General features: G+C 37.7%; 1 protein-coding gene across 2 annotated transcripts in view; it reads left to right on the top strand.

Moving 5' to 3' along the window:
* Window positions 1–2,936: 2,936 nt before the first annotated feature.
* The window catches only part of Fancl (FA complementation group L), a 99,484-nt gene continuing 82,639 nt past the window's right edge, over window positions 2,937–19,781 (top strand). Inside the window, exons 1-3 of one of the 2 annotated variants that reach the window (XM_048435390.3) lie at window positions 2,957–3,078; window positions 7,063–7,146; window positions 9,547–9,605. In XM_048435390.3, coding sequence (XP_048291347.3) covers window positions 2,983–3,078; window positions 7,063–7,146; window positions 9,547–9,605 — 239 coding nt within the window. In that variant the 5' untranslated portion in view covers window positions 2,957–2,982. Of the gene's footprint in view, window positions 3,079–7,062; window positions 7,147–9,546; window positions 9,606–19,781 lie in introns of both variants that reach the window. The other variant, XM_048435392.3, reaches the window with a different exon arrangement.

The following is a 19,781-nucleotide window of genomic DNA, read 5'->3' on the forward strand; positions in this document are numbered from 1 at the left end:
TCTAGAATACCTAAGCATAGTGGCAATGAAATATTCTTGTTTTGTTTTATTTGATAATGAACAGATTTCCTAGATTTTATTTATTTATTTTTGGGATGTCCTCATTTAGAAATTTAACCACCATGAAAATACTTAAGGGCTGTTTCCTTTAAAAATAAGATGATACTTTATAATACTTTTTTTAAAAATTCTTATTAAGTTAGTGATGAGAGTTCAGGGGCAAGGAGCCAACTGTCTTTGGCTACTGTGGCTAGTATATATCAATGACAGCAATGAGCATGATGTAAGATAATATGGAAAAGACAAGTATCATGAGGCCAACTTTCCACCAGACGTCAAATATAGAGCTTAAGCCTTGGTTCTATACTTTCTCTTCTTCATGACAGCAAGAAATAAATTTCTGGGATTCAGAAGCCACCCAGATTATGGTGCTTCTGTTATAGCAGCGTGTGTAGAAGAAGACACTTAACAAATAGCTAATGCTGGACTAGGAAGTACTCTAAACGATTCAGCGTAGCAACAATTTTAGCAGACGAGGGAAATTCCCATAAAGAGCACTTGAGAAGTTGGAGTGAGGTTAACATTTCCACAGAAAAAGCATGGTGATGGGAGAGGCTGAAGTACTAAAAATGGTCTTAGCCAAAAAGGCATAAAGTACCTGATGAAATTACATATCTTATTTTTGTATGGTCGCACTGCTGAATAGACTTAACTATATCCCCATCAAATAAAGTACAGTCTAAGTGTTCTTAATAACAAAGTTGTGCCGGGCGGTGGTGGTGTATACCTTTAATCCCAACACTTGGGGGGCAGAGGCAGGCGGGTCTCTGTGAGTTTGAGGCTAGAATGGTCAACAAAAGCTAGTTACAGGACAGTTAGAGCTGTTACACAGAGAAAACCTTTCTAGAAACAAACAAACAAACAACAAGTTGCATGACTGAATAGATGTTAATTCAGCATGCACTAGAATCATTGCATTAATATCATTTAATCATCAGTTAAAATACACTGCAAGGACCCTCTCAGCAGAATTTGAGATTCTTTAGGTTTGAGTTAGGGGTATGTGTAAAACATAGAAATATCTTTACTTCCCATCTTTATTCCCGAGAGTCATATAACAAACAAATTAGTCAGAATACTGCAGACATTGCTGTGGGGTGTGTGGGGTCCATTGCAGCTTTAGCAAGTGGTTACTGTCATGAAGATCCTGTGGGAGGAGGGGAGCTGGTTACCAACTGAGGCTGGCAGTTCAAGTGGACTGTTGAACTGAGCAAAAGGCATCAGGAGCAGTAATGGGGCTGTGGATAAGGAGACCCATTCCATCTTCCCAGTTACTTTGACAGACAAGTGTGTGACACCAGTGTCTGAGAGACAGACTGGATCCCGGTAGAAAAAAATGCTGCTAAGAAATTGCCTTGACTCCCCTTGGAGTCTGCATGAACCTTGGCATCATTTACAAGGCATCACAATACTACTGTGATGATGCTTATTAAAGTCTGACAAGGAATTCAAGCTACATTGTTCAGGTCAGAAGTTCTGTCAGAGTTCTGTCTATCTCACCTGTTTGGCACTGAATATTTACAAGTGCTAAGTCCATGGGATCGCTCCCTACATGTCTCAGACTTGCTGGCCTTTATTGAAATCCCTTCAGTAGTGGAAGAACACTTTTGTGAATATGAGAAAGTATCCAAAAATACTTTCCAAAAATATTTACCCTGTGATTCATTGCAGAAGCAATATTACAGTTATGAAGTGGTAATGGAAATAATTAAGACCTCAACATGAGGAATTGTATCAAAGGGTCACATCATTAGGAACATTGAGAACCACTATTTTTGTGTAACCTAATCTAAGCACAGTTGCAGCATTCTTGCTTTCTCTAAGTATCCAGGATACTGGGCCACATTTTGTCAAAGTCTAAATTTTTAAATATGATCTGCAGTGAGGGCAATAGGAGAGAAGAGGGGAATATCTTATCATCTTTGCACAATCTCTGGCATATTACAGTGATGCTGTGGGAGCTCCTTCAGCTCAATAGCCTTTAAGATAACATCCCACTTGGACGTGGACTCTTACACTATAAATGCAGCTGTAAAGCTTACGCTTCCGGCTGTTAGACTCAATTCCTGTTTCCCATTAGTGCTGAGGACTGTGACCTAGGACAGTGATCTATGAGTCTCCCCTAAATAAATAATCCTTTATTGTACATAAATCTGAACTAGTATGGGATTATTTTGTAACTTTCGTCATCACAATGATATCTTAAAATAGTAGGGATCAAAAGTGACTCACTGCAATACCAAATTATTGTATGATAACTATTAAGTTTCTTAAATCAACACTTAGTGAAAGGGAATGAGTAACAACCATTCATAAATCGGCAAGATGTATAGTAAAGATGGTCGGAGAAAAAGTTCACTAAGTCCATCATCAACCTTTGTGTTTTTGCCATACTGGTGGGTGCACCGCACCAGAACCTACTCAGGATTAAAATGAATCTCCCTCAATTTATATGCAGGTCTTTCAGATATATCCAATTAAACACTGTTCGCCAATGAACCAGAACACAATATATCATGTATTGAAGGTCCTACAGTTTATTTACATATGGCATCGGTTGAAGGGAATTTTGGGGGTATGCTGGAGACCTAGTCTAGGGCTAACAGGAGAATAGGAGGGATGATGAGACAGGTTCAGGATAAAGGACGCTGTCCAGTGAGGAAAGTCGGCTCTGGAGTTGCAGCAGTCTTCAGTAAAATCAACAGGAGGGTTTTTTTATTTTGTTTTCTTAGAGTCAAGGCCAGAATAATCCTGATCAGTCAGACCTACGGTCTCCTTTGGACTAGTTGGCCCAACTGAACTGTCTAGAGCAAGTCAGCTGGAGCCACCACCGCGGGAAGTCACCAAACTCTTCCCGCCAATGCCGGTTCCCGCCCCCTCCATCCGCAGACTGCGCATGTGCGGCGGCCATCCCTGCGCGCCATGGCGGAGTCAGACGCTAACCTGTTGCGCCACTTCCCGCTGCTGCTTCCTCAGAACCGGGAGAAAACAGTGTATGAGGGATTCATTTCGGCTCAGGTACCCCGCGGGGTCATTCTCTCTCGCCAGAGCCTGTCACTCGCAGCGCATCCCGACCCAAGAGCTCCGCTGCTGGCTCGGGGAAAGCCCGACTGGGAAACAGCGCGGGGGCACTGCGCTTGCGCGGTCCTGTGGGCGGGGTCAGCGCGGGCCGGAGGGCGGGGCCGCTCGCAGGTCCGGGCCTGAGGTGGGCAGCGAGTTGTGGTCGGTTTCCTTGGCTGAGTCCTTCCCGGAGTTCCCGAGTTCCCTTACTACACCACAAGTCTTTGAAATTTACCGAGTGCTCTGGGTTCATTATTAAGTAGAATTAAAAAAAAAACAAAACAAACCCAAATCCATCATTTTGTAGTTGAAATCAAATCCTGGGAAATTTAGAGAGGCTAAGGACCTTGGCCATGATGGCATCAGATAACCTGGAAACTGGCTGTTTTAAAAAGACAATTTCATTTCCCGCCTCTCCATGACATAACAAATTAGGATTTCGAATATAGACTTGTCCTCTATATACTAAACTCAACTGCGTGTAACTCTGCCCTGAGTGACAGGAGTCATAATTGCCATGTGTGCTGAGGTCTCCTTAAAGCAGTCTCTATAATATTGAGCATATTATCCAGTCTGCTGCAGAGTGAAACTTTTCCTCGTCCCTAAGCATTACTGGGAGTTACACACAGGAAGCTTGGGCTTTTTAAAATGTGTTTTCAAGACCATGTGAACATCACAAAAGAGAGAGGTTCTATTTTATTGTCAGAGAGGGAAAATCCACCTCTTCCTGCTTAGTTGTTGAAATATCAAGTTAGGCTGTTTTCCAGGTTCACAGAGCCATTCAGAAAAGTTCACGTTTTGTTATGTGTGCGGTGTTGGAGGTTGACCCTGGACCAGGCAAATGTGGAACAGGACGGGCAGAACAAGGTTTTTATTACACACGTGTATATATGCAGTAGTACTTTAGGAAACGGTCACAGCCATCAGATTCCACTGGAAACAAATTAGCCTCTGCTGTAGGCAATTTCTCATTTTTATATTCCTTTAAGTCTTGGATAATGTCTAAAAACTATCCAGCATAACCAGTTTTATCCAAAGTGTGATTGTGGCTGGTTCTGTACACACGTTTTCTTTACCCCTTGAGATTAAATCATAGACATAGTTCTTGCTTCTTTATCTCTGAACAATTTAGCATTCACTTCATAAAAGCAAGAGTCCATTCAGCCCTAGCTTCAGTACACTTAATAAAATCGCTATCTGATGTAATTTTCCCGGATGTATTTAATTCTTATCTCTTTATTTTGGAGGAGTTTTAGTCTATTTTTATTAACTTGAATTTTTATTTTTAAACCTTCTGCTTGTTAAGTTTGATATTTTCTCACCATTAAATTCTGGTAATGCATTTGGACAGGTGCACCTCAGAGAGTGCTGTGTTCCCTCCCTCGAGTTCCCAGAGCTGACATTCATAAATCAGTGACCACACTAGAGTGACTTCTCCCAGATTTTCTTTTGTAATTAAGAAGTACTTTTTTGTGTGTGAGGTTCTTTAATCCATTACACATTCACACACCTACCATAGCGTTTTGGTCCTTGGCTCTTGGTTCCAGTCAGTTAATAATAGTAATTGGTGGCAAATGATTATTTCCCAACACTCTTATGCCTTCTCCACCACCCATGCCATTCCCACTACTCTCATGCCTTTCCCAACTCTGCCATGGCTTTCCCAGCACTGCCATGCTTTTCCCATCTATGGACTGGCACTTTGCTAGAAGGGATAGCTCTCCCATCTTACTTCTCTTTGACTGACTGTGTGGTTGTGACTGTTACTTCCTTTGTTTTGTTTGCACTGTCCCAAATCAGCCAGTGACAGCACAGCTTCTGTTTGTGGGTTTCCAAAGTGTTGCCTTTGGTGTTGCTTTTCCTCATCTTGCTGTTATGAAAGTACCATGTAGATGTTTACGTGTAGTGTTTCATCACTATTTTTTGGGAGCTTGTATAACGTTTACGTCTAGTTCTTCATTCAGGTTAAGTTAAATGGAAACGTTTCTACATTTTCTAATTTCTGTCATGGTTATAACTTTTAGTTTTGCTACACCAATTAGTATTATGTATACTCGATCCACTTGTGAAACTTATGGATACATTTTTGGTGCCATAGCAATCAGTTTTTATGTGAGTGAATTACTTGTGAATAGATGAAAGGTGTTTTCCCTATTATTAGACTTTTTCTCTTGCACGAGCTTTGTTAGTTTGGGTTAGTCAAGGAATTAACTCTATCTCTCTCTTTCTTTCTGTGTGTATATGTATGTCGGAGGTCAGAGGTTCCCACTGGATGCTTGCTTCCATAGGTCTTCACATTGCTTATTACGGTAGTGTCTCTTGCTAATTCCAGTCAGTCTCATTAGCCATCTTGTCCCTGAGGTCCTTTGTATTTGCCTGGGGAGAATGGAGATTGTAGGTGGGTTTCATCTGGGCTCTCAGGAACCCAACTTCAGTTCTTAGGTTTCCAGCGCTTCAGTTGATGGCCTTAGGGCCCGTGCTGCTGACTTCATACTGGTTACCTCTTGCCCTTCATGTTTCTAACCCTTAAAACAAAAAGAACAGACTAATTATCCATTTCTGCAGATCAGGGGTTTGGATGCACCTTGGTGGGTGAGTCCTGCTCGGGGTCTCTCATGTGCTGCCAAGAAAGATGCTTGCCAGGACTTGTCTGTCTGAAAGTAAAATCGTGGCAGAGAAGCTGCTTTCCGGCAGGATTCTTCACACAGCTATTGGCCAGATGCCTCAGTTCTGGATCTCATGATGCGTGTGAGTGCCACCATGAGAGGGCACCTAGTTCTCCCGGATTTCACAATCTGTGCTGTTTTGTATTTGTGTCTCTTGATTTTTCTCCCCGTCATGGGCCTTATTTTTCTCCCTTGTACGTGTAATGTGCTTTGTTAGTATGCCCCTAGGAATGTTTTTTCTTGTCAGCGGTAGTTGTCACTTGAAGAGAATCCCACTGTTCTAAGCTTTCCTTTTATTTTTTGTTAAACACGAGCAGAGATTAATTTGGCTGTGCCTGTGAAGCAATACTTTTCTAGGTACTGTACTTAATGGCTCTTGTATGACAAGAATTTCTCTTTTGGTTGGTTGGATTGTGCCAGGATTGAGTGAGCTGGAAGATTCCTTTGTAGACTAGATTGGGAGTTAGTTCTGTAGTAGAAGCTATGTAGTGTGTGCAAATCCATGGCTTCTGTCCTCAGCTTCCTCCTGCCAAAACTAAATTGTTTTGCATACTCTATGTTGATGTCTCCTAGCTTTCATTACTTCCCTATAAGCCTCATTTGTAAGTTTTCCCTTTAAAATTGCATTATTTATTTTGTGTGTATGTGCATTTGTGGATGTGCATACATGTGTATGTGTACATGTGTGTGCTAACTACAATTGAATCTGGGGATCAGGGGATAAGAGGGAGGTCACTCCTTCACCGTGTGAGTAAAAGGAATGGAACTTACCAGGCATCATGGCGTATTCCTTACCCACTGAGTCATCTGTCTGGCCCCTTCTCCTTATTTTTAAATTCTGATACGTTTTTCAGACTGGGTTATTGTGACTCATTTCTTTCATGTATGCTTGCCCGTTTTAATGTGGTGGCTTTGAGAAAGTGGAGTTAGCTATGATTGTGAATACCCCTATCTGTGGCTCCTATTGTGTCTCTATTGGACTTTCTCTGGTGCTTTCTACTTGATCCTTATTTTTATTTTTTCATAGTCACTTGGCGTTTTTCTTGTTTTGTTCCACTGTTAAAAAGTTCTGTCTCACCCAGTTCTTCCTTTGGCATCTTTAAACTTACTCTCATTGTAATGTCATTATGATTTGTTTAATTTCCTTTCTGAGTTTAGTCAATAAGTCCATTGCTTCCTTCAGTTTCTGGCCTTGATTTTTAGACATCTTGGTCATGAAACATTCATTTCCTGACACTCTAGTCCTTGTTCTAATTAGTGTGTTCTGTTCTCCTAGGGTCCACCATCACCTGAGACACTTGGCTTCTCACGGCCTGTGTGTTGTAACACCTTTAGGCTGGGGACACTGATCCTTGTGCTTGTGAGTGTTTTGCTGATTGCAATAGTTTGTGAAATTTCTGGTTCAAGACCACCCTCTTCTGTTGGTGAAAGAAAGTACAGTCTATTTAATGGATCATTTTTTGGGGGGAAGCAGGAGTGGGAATATGAGGTGGGCTCTTAGTTTTGTCATCAAAGTTTAAGTTTCCCACTGTTATTTTTTTTCTTTCTGATGTGCAATTTCCAGAGGGTGTTTCTACCCAATCTTCTTCCTGCTGTGAAATGTTTTCAGACGTCTTCTTGGCTTTCTTTTCCCTTCTTTAGAATAGTATCTCACTGTGTGGGCCAGACAAGCCTCGAGCTCATGATCCTCCTCTGTCCAAGTGCTGAGAGCTGCCCATTGCCACCTGTCCTTGAGGATTTGGTTCTTGTCCGCTCTCCTATTTATTGTCACTGCTCTGCTCTTTCGGAATTCGTTGTTAGGATTTTTGCACTTAACGCCAATCCCCTCATTCTTTCATCTTTGATATTGTTTTATTTTAATGATACTTCTAACTCTCTACTGTTGGGCCCCAGAAGGAGCTCTACTCAGAAGTGATTTTCCTTCTGAGTAATTACAAATTTATTGTGTTCTCGGTGACTTCTGGTTGCAAACGTGGGATTTTTGTCGTTTTTCTTTTTCTTGTTTGTATGATTAATCACTCTAGTTTTTGGTAGGATGTGTCAGGACTTTCACGGTTAGACAACTCGCTGTGCTTTTGTTGTCCGGAAGCTTGAAAAATCTGCTTTTTGAGAAAGAATATTACTACTTAGTTGCTTTAATTACAGAAAGTCTACGTGTGTGTGTGTGTGTGTGTGTGTGTGTGTGTGTGTGTGTGTGCGTGTGTGTGTATTTTTGGGGGAGGGAGTCAAGTATTGGCCCACTTAAGAATCTTGACCTTTTACAGTGACTGGATTTCCCAAATCTGGGACTTTGACTTTTATTCTTCCAGGTAAAGCTGAATTGCTTTTACTGCTCCCATGTACAATGTGCATTTCATCTCGCTCTCAGTCCTATGTGTGGGGTGCCTCTGAAGTTAGGTGAAAGTTACTACATAATACCTGTTAGTGCTTTAATGAAATAGTGAATTATTGTTACTTGACCTTTTGAAAAGGTCAGTAGTACATTTTGTTTCATTTTTTAAAGGACATTTAAATGTAATGAAAGTCAGAACTGTAATATTACCATGAAAGTAAAGGTTATGGGGTACATTTAATTGTGTTCCTCTGTTTTCGAATCTGCTTGGAGGGAGTCTGCTAAAATTCCACATGGTAATTGTTTTTCAAGAATTTTATTACTCTTTTCATTTTATATTGTTGGAGTAAAAGATTACATTTCTGTTTGTCTTTTCCTGCTTATTTTTGCTCAGATTTCACATGTATCATCCTATTTAAGCTACAAAGTTTAAACTGCTTATCTGTTCACTTTTGAAAGAAAGTAAATCCCAATATATTTTTCAGAGACTCATATTTTCCTTTCTTTAGACTCTTGAGAGAAATTTTGTATAACTAGTGAATATTTAAATTTAAAAAGTTAATATACTACTTTTTTATTTATTGAAGGTTAACTATATAAATTGTTTCAGAGTGCGTGTTGGAGCATGTGTGGTGTGTGTGGTGTGTGTGTATGCGCACAAGCACACACATGTGGTGGTGTACATATCTGCTTTGGTGTGTATATGTGTGTGGTATACACATGTATGCATGCTCATGAACATGTTTATGTTGCAGAGGATGTTGGCTGTCCTGTTCTTTCATTCTCTGCTATTTTGAGACATGGTCTCTTATTAAACTTGGAGCTAGACTGGAGGCCAGCAAGCCCAAGAAATCCTCCTACCTTCACATACACAGCACTGGGGTTACAGGCTTTTTTTTGTGGGTGCTAGGATTTGAACTTAGATTTTCATGCTTGTGCAGGAAGCTGTTGACCAGCTGAGATGCCTCTCCAGCCCCTAAAATTATCTGTTAGGTCTAAATGCTGAGGTTATATAACACCATATTTTCATTCTATTAAAACTTAGAAATTGCAGACTGAATTATATGGTAAATTTTTTCTTCCTCATCCATAGCAACTGAAGCAATATTATTTTTAATGAGATTATGCTTTAAGAAGTAATTTTTATGTTTACTAACAATTTCATAGTATTTCCTTTTCTTATATATTTTTCTTTAAAAATCCAGGTCCTATTGTAATGTTCTGTGTTTTTCCGTGTGTGTGTGTGTGTGTGTGTGTGTGTGTGTGTTTGTGTGTATATAGTTATTTATATTTTTAAAGTTTAAATATTTGACTAAATTTGATGTTTTTTATAAGTATAGGACAATATTTATATAGGACTATGGTTTGTGTGACTTTAAATTTTTAGAATTAAGTGAAAGATTAAATTTGTACCTTTCTTTTCCACAGGAAAGCGACTTTCACCTTAGAATAGTGCTGCCTAAGGATCGGCAACTGAAGAATGCAAGGTGAAGTGGCGTTTCCTTTCATCCATATGTTAGTGGAGTAGGTGGCCTGATGTCAGATGGTTCTGCTGATGAGAGTTTAGCTTGAAGTATTTATCAATATAGTGCCAGTGTTTCCAGAACGTTTCTGCTTCTTCCAAAGCAGTTTGTCCTTTGCAAACCACTGCTTGGTGACTTTTCAAAGATAACACAGAAATTCTCTTTTTGTTTTTATCAAAGGCAGTAAAGAGCAATTGTGTATACTTCCCTAACAAATTCTGACATTGCGATGTATTAAAAAACTTCCAGAGTGTTCCTGTGATATTTATTGCACATGCATAGTCTTATAATTTGGGAAGAACCATTCTGTCATGTTGGTCCTTGGTGTAGGAGAATTGTCTGTATTTTGTCAATAATGTTTTAAATAAACACTGATTGGCCAGGCAGGAAGTATAGGTGGGTCAACCAGACAGGAAGTAGAGACAGGACGATGAGAACAGGAATATTCTGGAAAACAGGAAGCTCCCTCTGCAGTTCTGCCCAGAGCACCGAAGAAGCAAGATGTGAGCTGCCCCATTGAGAAAGGTACTGAGCCATGTGGCTAACATAGATAAGAATAATGGGTTAACATAAGTGATAAGAACTAGTAAGTAGCCTGAGCTAATGGGCCAATCAGTTTATAATTAATGCAGACTCTCTGTGTGATTTTTCTCTGGGACTAAACGGCTGGAGGACTGGGTGGGACAGAAACCCCAACGAGCAGCCCCTCATGTTATAGCTCCTGGTATGCAATGCCAGTAAAATTGCCTGTCTCAGAAACAGCTCTTCGGAAGGTAGGGCACACACCTCAGTTCTGCTTTTCAGTACCTGTGAGTAAAAAGAAACCAGAGCTGTTTAAGAGTAGAAACAGGGATTTTATGACTGATCATAGGTAGAGGTAGCTTTGGATTTTATAATGCATGAATGAGCAAAAAGGAAATTGAGAATTACAAATTGCTGTGTAGAAAAGATAGGTGGATCTGGAAGGAAGAATCATGGAGCTCTGAAGCTGATTTGTACTTAAGCAGCTTAATGCCTTGAGGAGAAACTATATGAAGGATATACTAGAAAGCACACAGTAAATGTATAATTAATAAGCGACCAAGTTGGTGGCAAGGGATGGGAAGTATTGGTGAGAATGCTGTTGACAGAAGAACAGTTGTGACGATTACTTTGCAACTAACAGAGGAGATAGGGTGGTAATGGAGTTTAACAGACTAGAGGGAATTGTGGTGGGCCAGAAAGGATGTAGTTGGAAAATCTAAACTTTTTTTCTTTATTTATTTTTCTTTCTTTATTTATTATTTGTGGTTTTTCAAAACAGGATTTCTCTGTGTTACCTTGGTTGTCCTGTAGCATCCTGTGTAGATCAGAATGACCTCCAATGTTGTTTTTATTTTGGCATGATGGCTGCACCTTAATCTAATGCTATTTCAGCCAGCAATTACTACTCTGCAGTTACCGGCCCGTTTCTCTATAGCAGCCCAGCTTTTCAGGCCACAGCCTGGTGGGAATTCTGTTCCAGCAGGCACTGGCCTTGTCTTTGCTGCTAAAGGCAGCTTTAACTAAATCTCTATCATTCTATTTAAAATTAAGACTTGAGAGTCAAATGCTGGGGTGAAAGCCTATGTGCTCAGTGAGGCTGAGTAGCAACTAGCTAACCCTGTCTCTTTTCTGCCCTCTCCAGAATACCTGTGTTTCTACTCTGCCAAACCAGAAAAGGCCACACCATTCTAAATCCCTCCCTCCTACTTCCTGTCACTCTCTCTCTCTTTTGGATGCCTTCTGATGCTCTATGATTACTTCCTCTCACCTAGTTGCTAACTCAGACTCCTGATCCAAGATATTTTTTTTTAATCAATGCAAATACAAACTTGGGTTTCATAGTGTGATTGAATATCCTCTAATATTTTCCCCTTTATGTCTAAATAAAAAGGAAAGGTTTAAACTGCAACACAATAAAACTATATGCATTGAGAACAATTATCAAGTAAGGATTATAATCACAATGTCCAGTCCATTTGTATTTGGCAAATTTAAAGAAACTACTCTATTATCTATCCTATCTTGGTGAGTCCAGTGTTTTATATCTAATTTACTTCCTATCCTAACTTGATTTACCAACCCAAAACTATCTTAAACCTCATAATATTTTCTTAGATAAACAATTTAAGCGTTTATGTCTCTTAACCCATATAATTTTTACTTCTTGTGTGAGTTTTTTTCTTCTGAATTTGGTAACAGGGAAAATTATAACTGTAACTAACTTGTCTTCAACTTGATCAGAGACCTGAGAAGGATATATTATTATTTGAGTAACAGAAGGAACAGAGCAACCAACTTCAAAACTATAGAAATGAAAGAAATGGCTGGCTACTTGGACAGTCACCCAAGGTTCCTGTGTAATGTTGATGCATCCATCTTTGGCCCATAGGCCTAGCATATGGGACAGATGTTTCTACAAAGTAGGAAATTTGAAGGACTGTCATTCCTTGTCATGGCAAAGTTTGGCAGTTGCCTTCTTTGTATCCTGCTCATCTATTTTGGACAACATATTGTCATTAGTCAATGCAAGGGAAGTTTTTTGCCCAGTAGCTAACTTTGTCACATTGAAAACAAACTCCATGTGGAAGTTCTTTTATGCCCATCATCTGTTTTGAAAGTAAATTGGTGCTACATGGTGCGAAAACGTGTCTCATTGTCATGAAAAAATTTAGGTTATTTAAACATCTTAAATGCCATAATCTGTATATCTCCAAAGTGTTTGAAGAGCATTTATCTAAAATATATCTCTGTTTAACCTTGAAAACATGCATAACATAGCTCAAATTTGATTTTTATAAATGACTAACTACTAACTTGTATTTCTTAATTATACATTACATTTTAAAATAGGCTGCATAGGTACAACACCTTAAACAAGAGTAGAAACATATATACAGTCTAACAAAAATAACCTTAAGTTTCTATCAATATACAAAAAATATTTTAAAGAAGAGTAGGAACACACACACACACACACACATATTTAGAGTATGTTCTCACAAAATAGCATTTTTGTATACAAAAATCCATACCAATGTAAAATATTTGAAATTAATTTTGCTGCTTTTTAAAGTAGATTCAATAATCTACCCTTTTATCCTATCCTTTCCATATCCTTCTCTTTTCTTTCAGAAAAACATGCTTGATTCCAGCCTTCCTTGTTTATTTTCCTCCATTACCATGATCAGTAACAGTTTGCAACCAGCACCCCATAAATGACAATAAGCATTCATAACCCATGCAGTGACTAAAACCCACCCACCCTAACTCTTGAGCATGTGGATGCCATAATCTTAAAATTAATTCCTGTTGTTTATGGGCAGCTCCATCTTTAGAGGACCCTGAGAAGATTGAGATCATGGTCAAGTCCTGGAAGAACTTGCTGTAACATTGGTTATCCACAGATTAGGAAAGTAAAGGGCTTATCTGAAGTCCTGGCTGGAGAATTCTGTAAGGATGGACCATATCAGCTAACCACCTTGAAATTGTCCTGAGCAGTTTATAGTTTGTCAGCTTACTGGTGTTACTACAAACCAGGCGGAATCATCATTTTGGGGCCCCATCATTCTTTTGGAGACTTCAAAGGTCACTCTTAGGAATGCTCACCATTCACTTTAGAATACATAAACATTTTAACTGTTACATGCAGCAGATCTCAGCGAGTTTAAAGAACCACAATCTATTAAGTATATTTGGTGTACACAGACTTAATTCCTTCTTACCTGCTCCAAACTCAAGCCCAAAATCACACACAGGAAGCTAGATGAAGACTATTTCTAGAGTTAGTCAGTACTCTATATGGCCATTTATATCATGAGAGAAAGTTTGAATATATGCATGTATAGGCATATATACACATATATTCCTATATATATTAATCTTATAAATTTTGGGATAATATTTATAGCTTAAGAAAAGTTTTGAAGATTAAAAATAAACCAAACAATTGTTTGATTAGTGGCGATAGAATAGTCCCTTAATTTTGATTTTTCTTCTATTCCACACTAGGTGTTTCCTCTGACATGAAACAGAGATTTTGGATTTCCCGCATGCTTGGGTTTAGAGAAAGAGAGAGCTATGCTCCAACTCCAAAGCCAGCTTTAATTTTTAATTGAGCTGGGATTACATAAAGACCATTTGTCTTTTATGTTTATAGAGAACAGCAGAAAAAATTCTTGGGAAGATTTATGAAATTTTACCTGTTTGGAAATGTGGTATATCAGTGGGCCAATGTTACTCTATTTTTGGAACATTTTTCTCTGGATGATTTGTTTTTCTTCAGATGTCTTATTTGTCTAGTAGTCTTCAGATTTCTGAGTTGGATGATTTTGTTCTCCTGGAAAGACAAAACCAAAATTCTTTACAAACCCTAACATTAGAGAATTTCTTTTTTTGTTAGGTTATATCTTTGTTAAGGCAAAATGTCTTTGGCAAATGAAAAAATATCTTATAATAGTAAAAAAGTATTTTTTAACCTGTTAATCAAAGACATATATTAGTCTTATAAGTTAGTTTAGATTCAATATCCAAGCTCTTTGATGAACTATCACCTCTCCTAATCAAGAAGCCTTTCCTTTTCTAATCTAATCTTTATCAATCTTGATGGTATTCATAGCTTTTCTTTTCTTATGGAAATAAAAGCAAAACCTCTTTGCCAGTTGAATACATATCCTTGTTTCCATTCTGAGATCAACACATCTTTAAAATATATAGGCTGATTTAATTCAGCAGTTTTTTTTCTCTCATCAAATATCTCTCTACAGCTGTTGTTCCTTTTTCATTAATATTTAAACAAACTTAGTAAGGCACTGTGTAATCTATATCTTGGGGGTTTGTATTATCCCTTTTTTATTAATTATATTTGCTTCTATAACTGCTTGTCTTCTATAACTGCTTGCTTCTATAACTGCTTCTATAACTGCTTGGGTGGTGTGGTATACCTGTAATGTGCTTTATGTTGTAATTTGAAGAAAACTGTTTTATTTCTCTAGAGACATGTGCTGGAGCATTGCCAGTCTTAATTTGTACAAATATCTCAATAATGGCCATGACTTCTAATAAATGTGTAATTATAGAATCAGTCTTTCAAGAACTTAAAACAGTTGCCCATTGAAATCCTGAATCTATGGTATGGTGCACATACTTTAATTTTTCAAGCTCTACAAAATGAAACACATTCTTTTGCCAAATTTCATTTCTTTGAGAACTTTTTGGATTATTTCTTACAGGTATGTAAGTGTTTGGTGTACAGAGAACAAGTAGGGCATTTCCTTATAGATTTTTGGCTTGTTGTCAAAAGATATGAAATTTTTTCCTCATAGTCGTGCTTTTAAAATGGTGTTTCTAATGAAATTATGAGGCTTCTAACACATTTCCTGTCAATAACTGATCAATTCCAACATTACTTTGTTCAAGATGACCTGGTATAACTGTATGGGATCTTGATGTGTGTTACATACAAAGGATAATTTCTATTTCTGATTTCTTGTAGTCAAATAAAATAACAAAGTTAATTCTGAATCATCTGGAATAAGTTTAGGTATTTCAATATTTATAACAACACTTTCTTCATATTGAGATTCAGTAACTATATAAAGAGTTTCTGGAAAATCTTATAACACCATGACAATATCTTATAATTCTGATTTCTGAACTGAATCATAAGGGATTTGAGACACTTTACTTAATTTTCCTGATTTATAACCTTCCTTTCTTGATTTATTTGCATCAGAATATATATGAAGGTGATCTAGAAATTGCAATTAGTTCTTTTTATAAACTTAAGTTTCTTGTTTGGGGGATATTTGTTGCTAATTTCTCCCAAGAAATTGCTGCAGACTCTTTGTGAATGCTCATTTTCTTCCCATAATAAGGTAATTTTGGTTTTAGTAAAGGTATCATAATTCCTGCTGGGTCTATTCCTGCTATTTGACCAAGTCTCAGTTTTTCTTTCAGGTTCAATTTAGAAAGCTTTTCTACATAGGTCATCAATTATTTACTTTGTTTGTGTGGTAAAAACATCTATTCTCAGATATTATTTTTTTTTCTACATAAGAATTCCTGTAGGAGAATGAGTAGATTGTAAAGTAACAAGAATGCAACCATGCTCTGTATCTAAATAATCCACATGTGCATCCTGAAATTTTTTTTCTACCAGATCCAACTCTCTCTTAGCCTCAGCTGATAATTTTCTCGGACTTTTTAAGTCTTTATTACCTCATAGGGTTTGAAATAAATTATTTAGTTCTTGAATTGTTAGTCCAATTGTGGTTGTAGCTAGTTACTCTCTCCCAGTAATTTTTGAAAATGATTAAGTTTGTAATTGATATCTCCTGATTTGTACTTTGTTTGGGTGAATTTTCTGCAAACCAATATTATATCCTAAATAATTAATAGAATCTACTCTTTGTGTTTTTTTCAGGAGAAATTTATAATTCCCAACAAGGCAAAATTCTCTTTACCTTATCAATCATTTTTCTAAAGCATCTGTGTCTGAATCAGTCAATAAGATATTCATACAATGGGAAATTAAAGATTGAAGAAACTGTTTACGAATTAGTTTTAATGGCTGTTGTACAAAATATTGACACAAGGTGGGGCTGTTTAACATTTCATGTGGCAGAATCTTCCAGTGGTATCTTTTAACAGGTTGGAGTTATTGTAAGTAAGCACTGTGAAGGCAAATTTTCTCTATCATGTTCCTGTAAAGGTTTAATAAAAAGAAGTTCTTTTAAATCAGTCACTATAATAGGCCATCCCTTAATAATAAAGAAGGGAAGGGAATTCCAGGCTGTTAAGAGCCTATTGCTTGAATCATCTTTTTTATGCCTATTAAATCTGTTAACGTTCTGCATTTTTCAGATTTCTTTTGAATAACAATTATAGGAGACTTTCAAGGACTGGTCGATTTTTTTAGTATGTTGATCATTTAACTGCTCCCATACCAGCTGTTCTAATGCCTGTAATTTTTCTGATTTAAAAAACTATTGTTCCACATACCCAGTTAACCACTTCATCAGTTAACAATTTTAAAGACAGAGGTGTTAGTACTTTAAAAGATCAACAGCTGTTTTGCCCCGCTTATGTATAATCAGCAGTTGGTGACTGTCCTTGATAATATCTTGTAATACTTTTCTCAGAAACATACATTAATTTATGGTTTGTTTCTGATAATGGAGGAATGTTAGTTTGTGTTTTCCATTGCTACAACAAATCACATTCCCATGTATTTATTCTTATGTTAGCCATATATAGTTTTAATTTTCTTGTATGTCCTTTTCGTCATATAGGAATATCTTACACTTTGTTTTACCTGAGATAAAGTTCCAATCCCTAGAGGCTGAACATTTACCTATTGAAGAGGCTACTCCAGATGCCAAAATTCTGGTGAAATTATTGTTACATCTGCACATATGTCTATGAAACACTCTGTTTCAATGCCATTGACTTGTATTTATTTTGGTCTTTGATCATTTATAGAAGTGTGCAAAAATACTTGCTTTATGATCTCCTGAAAATTACGTTTTTTGTTTTGAACCTATTCTACAATCCAGAGCAGTATGGTTTGTAATAACAGACAGTAAGTCTTTTAATTGCTTTGTGGAGGGGTTTTCCCAATGCTGACAGGGAATGATTGAGCCCAATTTGACATTGGGGACTATGAGAGGCCTACTAAGGTGTTTTCTCTTGGCAATGAGTTATCTTGCCTGTCCCGTGTTGATCTGTATTCATTAGTCCATTGGCAACCCTTGCCACACCTTCTACATATTCCAGAAGTCTGGGGCCTTTCATTTTAATTATCTCTAGGAAAAAAAAACATTATTTCTAGGAACACCTTGCCTACAATTCCTTTTCACAAGATCTAGTTCACCACAGTTTGATTTTTCTTGAAATTTTTAGAAATTTTACTTCTCCTACCCAAGTATCATCACAAGTGTGAGATTCAATATCAGCTGTATTTTGGATCCACTCATCTATGGGTGCTGATCTAGTCTTTAAAGGCCTAATCATCCTTTTGCATTGTGAATTAGCATCTTCAGAACCCAAATAGTGAACATTTTTCTAGCATCTGCATTTGATATCATTTTATTTGCAGCTGAGGTCAATCTTTATAAATAAAAATCTGTGAAGGTTTCTTTTGGGCCTTGTATAATTTTAGTAAGTGAATCAGTCCTCTTTCCTGATTCTTCAGCCCTGTCCTAAGCATTCAAAGCTGCTATACAGCATAGATCCAAGATGTTATCATCAAATATAGACTTTCTTTGCAAATCAGCATACTGGCCTTCACCTAGAGGCTGATCTTGGGAAATGTCATGACCTCAAGCCCTGCCTCATTGTTCTAGAAACCTTGCTTCTTCCCTCCTTCTTGTTTTTCATTTTAACTGAGAATCAGCTTTCAATACTGTTGTAACTAAATCTTTTCTGTCTTGTGGAATAATTCTGTTCCAAGTTGTTGATGAATTTAGCATCTGCCTCACAGATAATGAGTGCATACTGTATGAAATAACTGCTTCCTTAAATCTCTTAAATGCTAGCATTTCAACATTATTTCAGTCAACTTCTCTTTCATTTTGGGGTGCCTGTTATCTGGTGACCATTCTTGTACGATAATTTGGATAAATTAAGGTTTGTATTCTAATAGCCTTAGGCCACTGCTCTTCAGTTTCATAATACAATGGTGAGGTAGGTTCTGCTCTAAATTCCTTTCTCTATGTCTAAGTATTTTTGTTACTTTCATTAGTCGGTCTTTTTAAAGATTGTGTTTTTATCAATGTTAACTCCAAGACTTGTATATTATTAACCAATTTTTTCCCATTTTCATTAGTAAACCTTTCTAAAGTCTGTATCTTATAAATCAAATTTTCTTATTTTCACTGTTTTTTTCTAAGGCTTGCATCTCATCAGTCAAATTATCATATTTGGTGAACTTATCAAGCCACTTTTTAAAATTTCCAAACAGTAATTACAGTAGGCATAATGTCAGTCCCATCTAAGTCATTTCTCCCTTCATTTAAATTTTCAATTTTCAGACCATACTTTGTAGTGCTCTACAGGGTCCCTGCATTACAATGTTTCCCATTCTTAATGTGGAAAAGATTTTCTTTTTACTATTTTTTAACTATCCTCTAAGATTTTCTAGGTATCTCATCAAGTCAGCTGACTTCTCACTGCCTGTGTACAGTTTCAGCAGTGAACACAAGCCCTTCCTGCAACATCCAAGTGCAAGCCTGCTTTCTGGAGTACTGGCAAGTGGAAGTTGCTTTCTGTCAGTGCTTGCATGAAAAGGCCCAAGCAGCAACTGCAGAATAACTGGCTGGCGTGATTCCTCTGCCCCTGTGTGGCACCCAAATGTTGTTTTAACTTCAGGACCCTGGCTGTGCCTTATAATGATATTCCATCCAACAGTTGCAACACTGCAGTTACTGGCCTGCTTTTCTAGCAGCAACCTTGCCGTTCAGGGCAAGGCCTGATCCCACAGGCTCCAGCCCTGTTGCTACTGCTAAAGGAAGCTTAACTAGATCCCTGTTATAAATAAGACTTGAGATTCAAAGGCTGGGGTGAAAACCTGTGAGCTGAGAAGGAACTAGTCACCTCTCATTGCTGCTATCTCTGTCAAACCAGAAAAAGCCATGTCACTCCAAACTCCTCCCTACTGCTACCTATTTTTCTCTATCTCTTCCAGATGCCTTCTTATGCTCAAAGATTACTTTCTGTCAACTAGTTGCTAACTTAGCCCCCGATCCAAAGTTAATTTTATTTAATCAATAGAAATCCAAATTTTGGATTCAAAATGTGATTGAATAACCCCCCCCCAATTCTAACTCAGAGATGCCCCTGTCTCTGCCTCCCAAGTGCTAGAATCAAAGGTATGCACCACCACGCCTGTCCCACTTACTTATTTTTATTTCATGTATATGAGTGATTTGTTTGTGTGTATGTCTGTGAACCACATGAATGCCTATTGCACATAGAACAGTTATGAGTTACCATGTGGGTCCTGACAGTCTGACCTAGATCTTCTGGAAGAGCAGCCAGTGCAACCCTAAACTCAGACTTTCTACATCTAGATAATGAAGATAATTCCTTAAAAAAGTTACTGATCTACCAATATCGTGT

Source organism: Myodes glareolus, chromosome 8 (genome assembly GCF_982192425.1).
Source record: "Myodes glareolus chromosome 8, mMyoGla1.1, whole genome shotgun sequence".
NCBI lineage: Eukaryota > Metazoa > Chordata > Mammalia > Rodentia > Cricetidae > Myodes > Myodes glareolus.